Raw genomic sequence first — 12,942 nt, 5'->3', positions numbered from 1 at the left:
TTGTAAATGACAATGAATAAAGTCCAATGTGTGTATGAAGCAGGCAGGCTGGTTACGACTGATGGCGAAGGAATGATAGTGAAATGGTAAGTGGGTTGGTGGATCATATGATTGCAGAGCAGAGTGACAGTTGGGGTTTTGTGGAAATGGGCTTGAATGTGGCGTTCATGAAAATAAAGTGAATAAATGTTCGAGAAAGAAAGTGAAAGAGAGGAAGACTGACCTAATCCCCCACAACGCATATTTGCTGGCCCACTAGACACAAGGGAGGACCCTATCTGGAACATTTAATAATGAAATAACTAACTTGGGTACCGCTGTATGTTGTGTGCCATTGCCTTGGGGTCTCAGTTCCCAGAACCGTCACAATATTATAAAGCCAGAAGAATTTTGTGAGTACATCTATTAAGTATGTGCAATTATAATATAAGTACATCTATAAAGTATGTACAATTAGAATGTGAGTACATCGAGAAGTAGGTGCAATTATAATGTAAGTATTTCTATAAAGTATGTACAATTCGAATGTGAGTACATCTATAATGTATTTGCAATTAGAATGTGAGTACAACTATAAAGTATGTACAATTAGAATGTGAGTACATCTATAATGTATTTGCAATTAGAAGGTGAGTACATCCATAAAGTATGTACAATTAGAATGTGAGTGTGTATAAAGTATGTACAATTCGAATGCGAGTACATCTATAATGTATTTGCAATTAGAATGTGAGTACATCTATAAAGTATGTACAATTCGAATGTGAGTACATCCATGAAGAATGTATAATTGGAATGGGAGTACATCTCGAAAGTATGTACAATTAGAATGTGAGTACATCTATAAAGTATGTACAATTAGAATGTGAGTACATCTATAAAGTATGTGCAATTACAATGTGAGTACATCTGTAAAGAATGTATAATTAGAATGTGAGTACATCTATAAAGTATGTACAATTACAATGTGAGTATATCTATAAAGTATTACAATTAGAATGTGAGTACATCTTTAAAGTATGTATAATTAGAATGTGAGTACATCTATAAAGTATGTACAATTAGAATGTGAGTACATCCATAAAGTATGTGCAATTATAATGTAAGTATGTCGAGAAAGTATGTACAATTAGAATGCGAGTACATCTGTAAAGTATTTGCAATTAGAACGTGAGTACATCCATAAAGTATGTGCAATTACAATGTGAGTACATCTATAAAGTATGTATAATTAGAATGTGAGTACATCTATAAAGTATGTACAATTATAATGTAAGTACATCTATAAAGTATGTACAATTATAATGTAAGTATGTCTATAAAGTATGTACAATTAGAATGTAAGTACATCTATAAAGTATGTACAATTAGAATGTAAGTACATCTTTAAAGTATGTACAATTAGAATGTAAGTACATCTATAAAGTATGCACAATTATAATGTAAGTACATCTATAAAGTATGTATAATTAGAATGTGAGTACATCTATAAAGTATGTACAATTCGAATGTGAGTACATCCATGAAGAATGTATAATTGGAATGGGAGTACATCTCGAAAGTATGTACAATTAGAATGTGAGTACATCTATAAAGTATGTACAATTAGAATGTGAGTACATCTATAAAGTATGTGCAATTACAATGTGAGTACATCTGTAAAGAATGTATAATTAGAATGTGAGTACATCTATAAAGTATGTACAATTACAATGTGAGTATATCTATAAAGTATTACAATTAGAATGTGAGTACATCTTTAAAGTATGTATAATTAGAATGTGAGTACATCTATAAAGTATGTACAATTAGAATGTGAGTACATCCATAAAGTATGTGCAATTATAATGTAAGTATGTCGAGAAAGTATGTACAATTAGAATGCGAGTACATCTGTAAAGTATTTGCAATTAGAACGTGAGTACATCCATAAAGTATGTGCAATTACAATGTGAGTACATCTATAAAGTATGTATAATTAGAATGTGAGTACATCTATAAAGTATGTACAATTATAATGTAAGTACATCTATAAAGTATGTACAATTATAATGTAAGTATGTCTATAAAGTATGTACAATTAGAATGTAAGTACATCTATAAAGTATGTACAATTAGAATGTAAGTACATCTTTAAAGTATGTACAATTAGAATGTAAGTACATCTATAAAGTATGCACAATTATAATGTAAGTACATCTATAAAGTATGTATAATTAGAATGTGAGTACATCTATAAAGTATGCACAATTAGAACGTGAGTACATCTATAAAGTATGGATAATTAGAATGTAAGTACATCTATAAAGTATGTACAATTATAATGTAAGTATGTCTATAAAGTATGTACAATTAGAATGTAAGTACATCTATAAAGTATGTACAATTAGAATGTAAGTACATCTTTAAAGTATGTACAATTATAATGTAAGTACATCTATAAAGTATGTACAATTATAATGTAAGTACATCTATAAAGTATGTACAATTATAATGTAAGTACATCTATAAATTATGTACAATTATAATGTAAGTACATCTATAAAGTATGTACAATTAGAATGTAAGTACATCTTTAAAGTATGTACAATTAGAATGTAAGTACATCTTTAAAGTATGTACAATTATAATGTAAGTACGTCTATAAAGTATGTACAATTATAATGTAAGTACAATTAGAATGTGAGTACATCTATAAAGTATGTGCAATTATAATGTAAGTATGTCTATAAAGTATGTACAATTACAATGGGAGTACATCTATAAAGCATGTACAATTAGAATGTGAGTACATCTATAAAGTATGTGCAATTATAATGTAAGTATGTCTATAAAGTATTACAATAACAATGGGAGTACATCTATAAAGCTTGCACATTTATAAAGTGAGTACATCTATAAAGTTAGCACATTTATAATGTGAGTACGTCTGTAATGTGAGTTTGTATATAAAATACGTACTATAAAACGACACAAAACAAGCCTGGGTGAGGGTATGCAATCTTTGATTGCTTGTTCCAATTCGGTGTTTTGTTTGTTAATACAGTACAATTTATCCTTGTTGGTGTTAAATGAGTCTCGACAGGATGTGTGCAGGTGTTGTTTGCAGTAAAAAGTGAAATTCACATCAGAGGTTGCATGTGTTTGTTTCAATGATTTAAGACGAGGAAGAAAGAGGATGCTGTGGAAACCGTGTGGAAAACGCCTAGACTCTGTCTGAATGTCTGCGCTCTGTGTTCGGCCAATTGCAGTCCACATGTCAATCATTTCATTTCAATGGAGGAACTGCACCAAGTCAGAATCTTCTTACAGAAACTTCTTCCTTAAAAAAATTATTTCAAATCATTTTGAGTTTGTTTGGACCATTTTTCTTGATTGACAGATATGTTTCTGTTGGTGGTGAATTACTTTTCCCATTGCTTTGGGAATAAGCTGTCTGGTTGCAAAATTTCTCTGGCAAAGGCTGGCAGGTGAATGGAATTTTCCCATTGGCAGAGAACAAGATGGACTTATTTTTACGTGCAACAATTGACATGTTCATACTATTACTTGGAGTAACTTGACTAGCATCATTGTTGTCATGAATCTTGATTGCTGTTTATAATTTTTACAAAGTTGTCTTGGACATTTTTGATGTTTTGTTGTAACCCACACAGTACTACCGACATGCTTACTATGCGTATGCCTCCGTGGATCTGTTTACTGCGATGACAATAAGTTAACCAAGATCCCGTCATTACCCAGAGACACTTCCTACTTCTATGCCCGCTACAACACTATCACATCGGTAGAGAAGAAAGACTTTGAAGGACTCGGTATGTGGCCTTTTCTCCTTTGAATGACCTTTCTTCATCCTACCCTTTCATGCTCTGATTGTCCCATTACTAATAACTGGTTTGTATATTTTTCTAAACCATAAGGTTAAACACACTGTGATAATTTCACTGCAATATTTAAAGAAGCCTTCAACTTTTGAAGCTCGTGATTGATCGACCTTATGAGTTTTAACAATAACTTCAACAAGTATGGTGTGCTTTACTCAATGGTTATGACAACAAAGTTAAAAACAAAGAATAACCATTGTCCCAAATCCTGAAATATGTCGTAATTGTGATACCTGTATGAATGAACCTTTGTGCATCACAATCCGTGTTTATATTGAAAGATGCTTTAAAAAGAGTGACATTTGTCAAAGAGGATGAAAAGACCAAAAGTGTTTATCTTTTGACTTTAGAGGGTGTGATCATTTCCTAAAGTGAGTGATTATTTTGTGAGGGAAGGGAGGGAGGTGTGAGAGATTGAACACAGGTAAAGGGATTTTCAGTCCACCCTGAATCATGGAAATATGAGCACACAGCCAATCGAATAACAATTTCCTGAGGACAAAGGATCACAAGATGGTGTTCCACCCAAATTTTCAACATGTGGGACCCTTTCTACTGAGCAACATTTTTGGGGGGTTTGCTGTACCTTTATGGTCACATTCGACATCTATACTAAGCACTAAATACTTGTTCTCACAAAAAGAAGACAAGAAGAGATTGAAGTGGCTTAATAATCACATTAGGCCAAAAAAAAAAATGTTGCATTGGCGTAACCCGCCCGACCCGAAAAATTCCGCCGACCCTACGGTTTTTTTTGTTTTTTTGCTATCGAAAAATTTTGCCGACCCTATTTTATTGCTGTTTTTGTTGTTTTGCTATCGTTTTCAAGTATCTTGTTGATTGCGATCGCGATCGCAAAAACCCGGAAGTGTTTCGGACAGAACCCGCCGACAAAAAGGGTGGTACTCGAGCCGGGGGAGATTTTGGGAGGGATTTATTAGGAAAAAAAAAAAAAAAGATCCCGACCATCCTACCCTATTTTTCAGTGACCCGTTACGCCAATGCAACATTTTTTTTTTTTTGGCCTTATGATGCCTCTCGTAATTATGCGTATGCACATTGTCCTCAGACAAGCTCAGGAGAGTGAATTTGTCCAACAATCGAATCAAGAGTGTGGACCCCGGCACATTTGATGGATTGCCGGTGTTGGAAGAACTTTTAATCAGCAACAATGACCTCACGGAACTACCTGGATTACCAATCAGCCTGGTGACCCTCGCTGCCAATTGGAACAGCATTATTGATTCTGGTCTACCATCTGATGGTTTGGCGGTGAGAATAAATGAAAAAGTGGACATTTTTAAGGTTGACTTGGATATTTTTGCGTTGTATTTTAAGACACATTTTTTGCATTGACAGACTATGCATGAGCCAGTTCTATAGAAAGTTATGTAAATTTGAGTCAAAGTATTCAGTGTAAAATCAAGATGGTGGGCAGCCATCAAATTGAGGTGTATCATTACGTTTTTTGCAAAGGAGAATAGCAAACAAGCTGAGATCCAAAGGATGAAAATTCATAGAATGTGAATTTCATAGTCTGACAAATATATTGTTACGGTTGTGGGGGTCGATGGTGGAATTTCATTGGAAAGTTAGGATAGTGTCGAGTTGTTTGGTCTGTGGACGTGTAGGAGACACCTCGATGTAAATTAAGTTGGGAAATTGTGAGCTTAAGTGTTACTTGTCACCACACGGAGGGTGGTGCTGTGTTAATGAGATTGGGATGAAGGCTAATTTCTCCCAGTATGTAATTGCGCTCTGTGACCTCTTCCTACATTTTTTGCATTTACAAGCCAGCGATGTAATTACGTTCTTATGACAACAACAACAAAAACAAGACCAATAACAATGCTACATGTCAAAGCAGGCGAGAAGCCCCGCCTTCCCACCTTCATACCAGCAAGTCATGCCCCCGAGGCTTATGATTGGTCAGTGTGACGTGAGAGGGAAAGTGAGGTTCTAAGAGCGAATAGTTGGGAGAGAACAGAGTTGGTGGAGGACACAATCGACTAAGAGGATCTCGTTTTTGCTCTCCTCTCGGCACGATGAAATGGCGTGCTGGTGAATTTGCAGCGTGCTGGGCAAGACGATAGCCATTCCTATTCAGCTGAGCCATAAAATGTGTACATTTCTGAGGAGAGAAGAAGAGCGTGCCTTGTGGCCTTATGACGGAGCCTCAGAGGATCGTCTCGTCGTGTGGTCGAGGAAGGTGGACGATCGTTGTGAGCGAACCTCGTGTAAGAGAAGAACATTCGGCAAATTTGTTCATGAGAAGAAGCTGCACGGCGGTTAGTGAGCCCTGGTGTTGAATACCACCTCACGAATTACCTCATGTACATTTCCCACCCAGAGAGTGGCTCGGCACCATTTTGGGCGCATCTTCCCATGCAGGACGACATGGCTCGATCGCAGAGTTCAATAAAGACCATCTCTGGACAAAGCGAAGTGACAGAATAAAGAGAGGATTTTCTTTTGTTTTGTTTTCCCCTTGTCTGTATTAAAGTCAGTGTGTCGAGGCGCCTCGATTTTAGGCTTGAAATGACCTCACGTTTTATAATTACACTTTGAATTATTGCCATTGTAAATATTTGACTTGTTTTCATTAAATCTCCGTGTTTTTTGTTGTTGTTGTTGTTGCTGGTTGTCTATTTGTCATGGGTTCGAGTATAAACCCTTTGTGCTGTGCTTCCATCTGCTTCGTCTATGCCGCCTTTTCTTCCCGCACATGCCATAATCTCCGAGGATCACGTGTTCGCCTCCAAGGAAAACCACTCGGCGATCTGGCCTGGTCGGTGTTAACCGCCCGTCCACCACAATTGGGTCGAAGGAATTAACCAAGCCACCAGGGCCACGACAATATCAATATCTTACTCTGATGAAAGGTATCTTACTCTGACCATGCTGTGCAGCCATGTACTGTAAGGTATTGCACGCACCTTGAACAAATTCCAAATTCCTGCAACTTTTCATGGAATGTCAGGCCTGGCCAGCTAGTTCAAGATAGATATGAACCGACAAGGTGGACATAATCACAGTATAGTAGTAGTAGCAGTAGTAGTAGTAGTATGTAAAATATAACATGACTTTTTATTTAAAACCAGCAATTACAGGCAGTTAGGTCAACAGGTAACCATGAATCTGAGGAACTGCTCACTCACTGCTGAAAACCCCTACCTGTGGAGGACTGATCTGACAATTTATAGCAAGGTTGATATCAAAGCGAGAAGAGAAAGCTAAAAAGGTAAGGGCACCACTTGTGCATCATCTTGTCAAACTTGAACAAATTGGTGATTCTTCTCCGCACGTAGTTCTGTTGCGTTACAATGGTGCACTGAATTCTACAATGGCGGTGATTTCAATTGATGATCGATCTTAATCATTCTTACATGCAATAAACTGCTAACACTGCAGCAAATATTAAACCTTTTTTATTAACCAGCATTTTTTTATTAAATATTAAACCAGCAAACCTTCCAGGTATAAGTTTGGTAGGTTCTCAGCTGAGTGATAAAAGTTCATGGTTGCTCGGTTAGTGTTAAAAGATGTATTGGAGGAGACATTAATCGGGGTTTCTAATTCACCAAGAGTAGACTAACAGAGTGTAGCCCTTAGGTATGTTCTGAAATTTTGAACTACGTGGGTAGTTTAAGCTGATTTTTTTTTCAATTAAAAGGTTGGTTAGGTTATTATTAAAAGCTCATAGGTCACTAGGTTAGTAATAAAGGTGTGATGAGTCTATAACGAGGGAAGCAAGCAAGGCACAAAATAAAAAGGAAAAAGAGATACAAAGAAAGAAGAAAAGAGGAAGAGTGAGGAAGTTCCCAGCACAATGCAGTGCACTATTAACATGGATTATAAACAGTGTGATAATTATTGTTCAATGTGGGCAATATCAAAGTTGGTAACAACAGGGGGTAGTGTTTCTTGTGGGAAATGTGTTGTAAAGGTGCCACACCTGAGGATTGTGATTTGTCAGAAAATATCGGTTATTAACTCCACCACCGAAGGTGGACGGATAGAGGTGATGTTCTCACGCCTGTTTTTCTGTTTCTTTGTTTTTTGTGAGCAGGATATCTCAAAAAGTTGATGGACGGATTCGGACAAAACTTGCTAGACAGGTTGGGTGTTTGACATGGACAAATTGATAAGATGTTGGTGAAGATCCGGATCCGGCCTATCAGTGGGATACAAACCGTAAACTGTTCAGCCTGCTGGAGGTATGCGCTGCACCGAGTGCTGTTCTAGTTGTTCATGGAGGAGCAAATAATGTACGGCAAGTTTACTTGGAGGATTTGAAAAATATGTACAGTGCAGGATATTGGATAAATGAGTGAAAGAAAGGGGTTGTGATGTAATGTTTTCGAGTAATCTGAGAAGAGGAAAGGCACCAAATTTTCTGAATCCAGCGATAGATGTCAACCTATCATTAGAAAAATGGAGCAGGGAGCAAGGTTTTTGGTGAAGGAAGCATTGGGAATCTTCTCGGGCAAGATGGCAAGAATGTTTTGTGACCGAAACTGTTTAATTAATCAGCAATTTCTTGATTGAGGAAAATCCCTCAATGCACAGTGTAGAGTGATGTGTCACACAATGATGTGAGAAAAGAAACATTCAGACAATGATGTCCAGATCTGCTGTGTCAGGCCTTGACCTTACTGCATGATAATATTCACCTTCACACAGAAAATTTGACCAATAATTCTGCAGCTGAGGAGGGTTGGTGGAGTTATTTTGAAATTTATTCGGTACTTCTAGACCCTACAAATGTTAGCTTTGCATCTTTTGGTTGTTCTTCTCACGCTTTCATTGTTATTGCCATATGACAGGTTTATATTGCAAATACAAGAGCAAGTTAGTCCCTGAGTTATTGATTTTTCATATATGTATGTATGTATATGTGTATGTATATGCATTTGGAGTTTAAACAAGACTCTTACCTTCTCTTTTTAGAAATTGGAGAACTTGAAGGACCTTTATCTGGGAAACAACCAGCTTGAGCATGTTCCTCATGGACTACCTGAGAACTTGCAACTTTTGCACCTTCAGGTGAGAATAAAAAGGAACTAGACGCGCACTTTATAATATTGTGAACAGCTATGTCGGGACTCAAGCCACCCCTCTTTGATTGGACACGTTATCCACGACCTCATTGGTATCAAGCTTTTCTCCATGGGTCGTTGATCACATATTTAAAGTTCTGAATTGATCACATGAGGTTAATTTTTCGATCCAATATGACTGCCAGATCACCGATGACATCATCTTTGACTAACTTCAGAATGGATAATTGATCGCATACTTAAAATTTTGTATTGATTGTACAGAATGATTTTTATTTTTTGTTTCTTTGGTTATTATTTGAGAACCGTAAATAATTCCCATTCACTAAAAACGATATCAGTTATGAACCTCATATTTTGGGTAAATGTTGGCTAATGTTACAGAAAGACATGGAATGATCCACACTATTGATTACCTTAAATAAAGTGCTGAAAGTGTCCAGCACCATGTTGCAGGTACAAATTCATTCTTCACAGCATGATCTCTCCAACACAGAGTGGAGCATTTCTCGGGGAATATTGTGACGTCTTTCTGTAACACAAGGCTACATTTACCCAAAATATGAGGTTCCTAACGGATATCGTTTTGAGTGTATGGGAATTGTTTAAGGTTCTCAAATAAAATTTAAAAAGTCACCCTGACAGACGTTTATAAGCACTGCAATGCATCCATCAATTCATAGGTATGATGAACAGGGATTGAATAATATGAGTGAGGAAAGTGAAAAACAAACTGTCGTTAAGAAATCGTTGCGGCCTGTCCCAAGTCAAGGCATGGTTGAGCAGGCCAAAAAACATTGCTGCTTCAGACCCCAATGAGGTTACCCAGGAAATTCCTTTCGACCCCATAGAGAGCAAGGTGACTGAGGATGAGCCTGATAAAGGATATAATTAAATAAGGCCGTTAATTATCTTCAAAAGGAATATTTTAATTAACCCAAACACCCATTTTTCACTCTTGCACTTCCTTGGAGTTTTCTTAGTGTGCATGTAAAGTTTCCGGTTGCTCGGTTTCCTGCTTTTGCAGTTATGCAGGACACACACACACAATATATATATATATATATATATATATATATATATATATATATATATATATATATATATATATATATATATATATATATATATATACATACTAGCTGAATGCACCTAACGTTGCCCGGGTTATTTTTGAATGAATTTAATCTTCTGTACATAGGTCTGACGCGAGCCCAGTATCAGTTCCCTATTGGACCACGGTTGTCATAGCCGAAGGGGGTTGGTGAGGGGGAAACAAAAAACACCTCTGAAACAAAAAATGTCGGGATGGGCCCCGAGATGGTTTTCGGCTTGGTGGCGAGGCCCCTCAGCTGAGTGGGGTGGGGGGGGGGTTTAGATGACAGTTAATATTTAATGTGATTTGACGGCCGTGGCCATCGTAATCAATTTCAACAGTGGCCGTGGTTGTTAAATCACATTAAATATAAACTACCATCTAAAACCCTCTGCCTTCCCCCCCCCCCCCACCGAGAGGCCTCGCCACCGAGCCTATAATCTTCCTGGGGCCCGTCCTGACATTTTTTGTTTCAGAGGTTTCCTCCTATCTTTCACCGTTCAGGAGATTAGCACATGCAGACAAACAAACAAACAAACAACAAACAAAAACTTCAATATATATATATATATATATATATATATATATATATATATATATATATATATAAATATATATAAAAAGCCTGTCAAAAATGATAGGTTGGAATTATTTTATTCTTAATATTCAAAGAGACTGGAAGATATGATGTTTTGTAGCAAGAAGCATTATTCTAAAACACTAGATGTACAAATATGATCCTATTTTCTTTATCTTCTGGGACGTTTCATTTCGAGGGTACAGCGTTGTGAGCATGCCAATGTCTGAAGCCTCGGCTTAGTGTCAGGTGTGCTTCTATCTCCTTTATTTATTCGACATCCTTCGGATATAAATGAACACTCGTTTTGCTCTGTGTGTTGCACGTCACATGCAGTGAATTTCACCTCCATGTGACTTGTATTTAGTGCTATTTTTTCAACGTTTCTGCACACCGCCCTTGATGCCCAGTTGCAAGTCACAGTCTACAATTCCAATAGAACAGACGTAATTACTCATTTATGAAAAATATTTTCCAACTTTCTTTCTCCTGAAAAATAGACCCCAATGAACACCCAGTCATCTTAAAAGATTGTTCTTTAAAACCCTTCTTAAATCATCCTTATGAAGGGGGACTGACGAATAATCAAATACACAAATCTACATTGTGATATATATCCTGTATAGCCCTGGTGATGTCTGTGGCTGCTCTACAGTTCTCATCCCCACTACTCCTCACTCTACACCTCCATAGTAAATTTAATTTGATAAACTAATTTATTTCACTAATGTGATGTTGATGTGCTGCAGGCTTGATGAACCAAAATACCTCCTCCTAAGTCAAAGTTCCTTGTGTATTCTTTTCTAACTCCGGCTGTATGTTCATTCAATATCGTTGCATCCTTGAGAGTTATGCTTAATACAGTAATTAAAAAGCTCAAGAAGGTTGTTGTGCATCAATCACAGTCAGTATAGAGACTTTGTTTATCTTATAACTACAAGCACTTCAGTAGACAATGGGAAAACACAGGTCGGATATGGGTGTATAAACCTGACTTCCCACGTAACGAGCCATCACTTCAAATGAGAATGTTTTCCAACAAGCCAACTTAAGTTTTTATTCATTTATTTTATTATTGTAGCGCAGCAGGGGTACCTGGCATTGCCCGGTGCTGTCCTAATCCTGTTGGTATTTTGAAGAAATCAAATTTCGTTCTTTTTTTTCTATTTTTTTGTGGGGGCCTAAAATACATCCACTAAGGAATGTGGTTGGGGATCACTTAATTTATCCCTTTCACATAGCTACACAGGCTTTGGCACGATAGCATGATTCCCCCAAAAAAATCCAAAAAAAATCGAACATCCCAATTCCCTGATATTCACCGATGAACCTGTGAAAGTTTGACGAAGATCCGTTTGGCCATCGTGAAGAAAAATGGTGACACAGGGACACACAGACAGACACATAGCCAGCCAGACAGACTGACAAACATCTCTTTTATCGGATAGATATTTATCTGTAATATCTTCATTTTGATCATTCACAATTTGATTTCAATCCTGTGTGTGCATATCATCACCATCTGACCTTCATTGTTTCCCAGATGATATTCATGAAGTCTTTTCATTGCTTTAAACTGCCACTTAATCCATGCCAGTGAATCTGTTAAAAAAAAAAAAACCTTTTCATCACACCAAGGTGGTTTCTGTATTAGGGGTAAATTTCACACTTTTCTACCCTGTATCCTCTGCAGCATAACAAGATAGACTCCATTGCGAATGACACATTCTGCAAACCTGGGGACAAGACGTATGTGAGAAAAAGCCTCCAGGATGTTCGTTTGGACAACAACCCCGTACTCCTGGGATCTGTCCCTGATGCTTACATATGTCTTCGCCGCCTTCCCACTGGGCAATTTTAATGCAAACTTTTATATTAATTAAAAGATCTATATACCAATATGCTGAGCTTTTAGATCCTCCACTGAGGGCATTGTCTTCCAATATTTAGACAAATGTTGCGGTGCTTTTCTCCTGCGTAATCTCAATTTGATGTCTATTTCCTACTTATAACTGTCTTAACATATGTTTCTTTCCCTTTTTAGAGCACTCAATCAAACTGTGTGTTTTGTTCCACATACAGTACAGGCATTATATGACATGACCTCACACAAATTGCAACAGAAACTCTTTCAACTGGTTTATTCTCATAAATATGTCCTGTATAACATATGAAAAGTCCTAAGGAATCCAAGTGGTGGAAACTATTGAAAAGTGCTGAAATCGGTGATGGCATTTTTCTCCATTGCCGCCCATGTTAAAATAATGGATTTTTGCATGTCTGCTTGTCTGATGTCCACACAAAGGGTTCAGTACTATCCACAAT

At 37.0% G+C, this 12,942-nt stretch overlaps 1 protein-coding gene across 1 annotated transcript in view; it reads left to right on the top strand.

The window, feature by feature from the left end:
- The window catches only part of LOC147013674 (mimecan-like), a 31,952-nt gene extending 19,254 nt beyond the window's left edge, over positions 1-12,698 (top strand). The window contains exons 4-7 of the mRNA XM_085850807.1: positions 3,657-3,815; positions 4,954-5,156; positions 8,835-8,930; positions 12,311-12,698. Coding sequence (XP_085706933.1) covers positions 3,657-3,815; positions 4,954-5,156; positions 8,835-8,930; positions 12,311-12,478 — 626 coding nt within the window. The 3' untranslated portion in view covers positions 12,479-12,698. The remainder of the gene's footprint in view (positions 1-3,656; positions 3,816-4,953; positions 5,157-8,834; positions 8,931-12,310) is intronic.
- The last annotated feature ends 244 nt before the right edge of the window (positions 12,699-12,942 follow it).

The sequence above is a fragment of the Eptatretus burgeri genome, chromosome 13 (assembly GCF_056783735.1).
Source record: "Eptatretus burgeri isolate ZD-2024b chromosome 13, Ebu_testis_v1, whole genome shotgun sequence".
NCBI classification, from domain to species: Eukaryota; Metazoa; Chordata; class Myxini; order Myxiniformes; family Myxinidae; genus Eptatretus; species Eptatretus burgeri.
The sequence above is the reverse complement of the archived record's forward strand: the minus strand, read 5'-3'. Positions and strand labels throughout refer to the sequence as shown.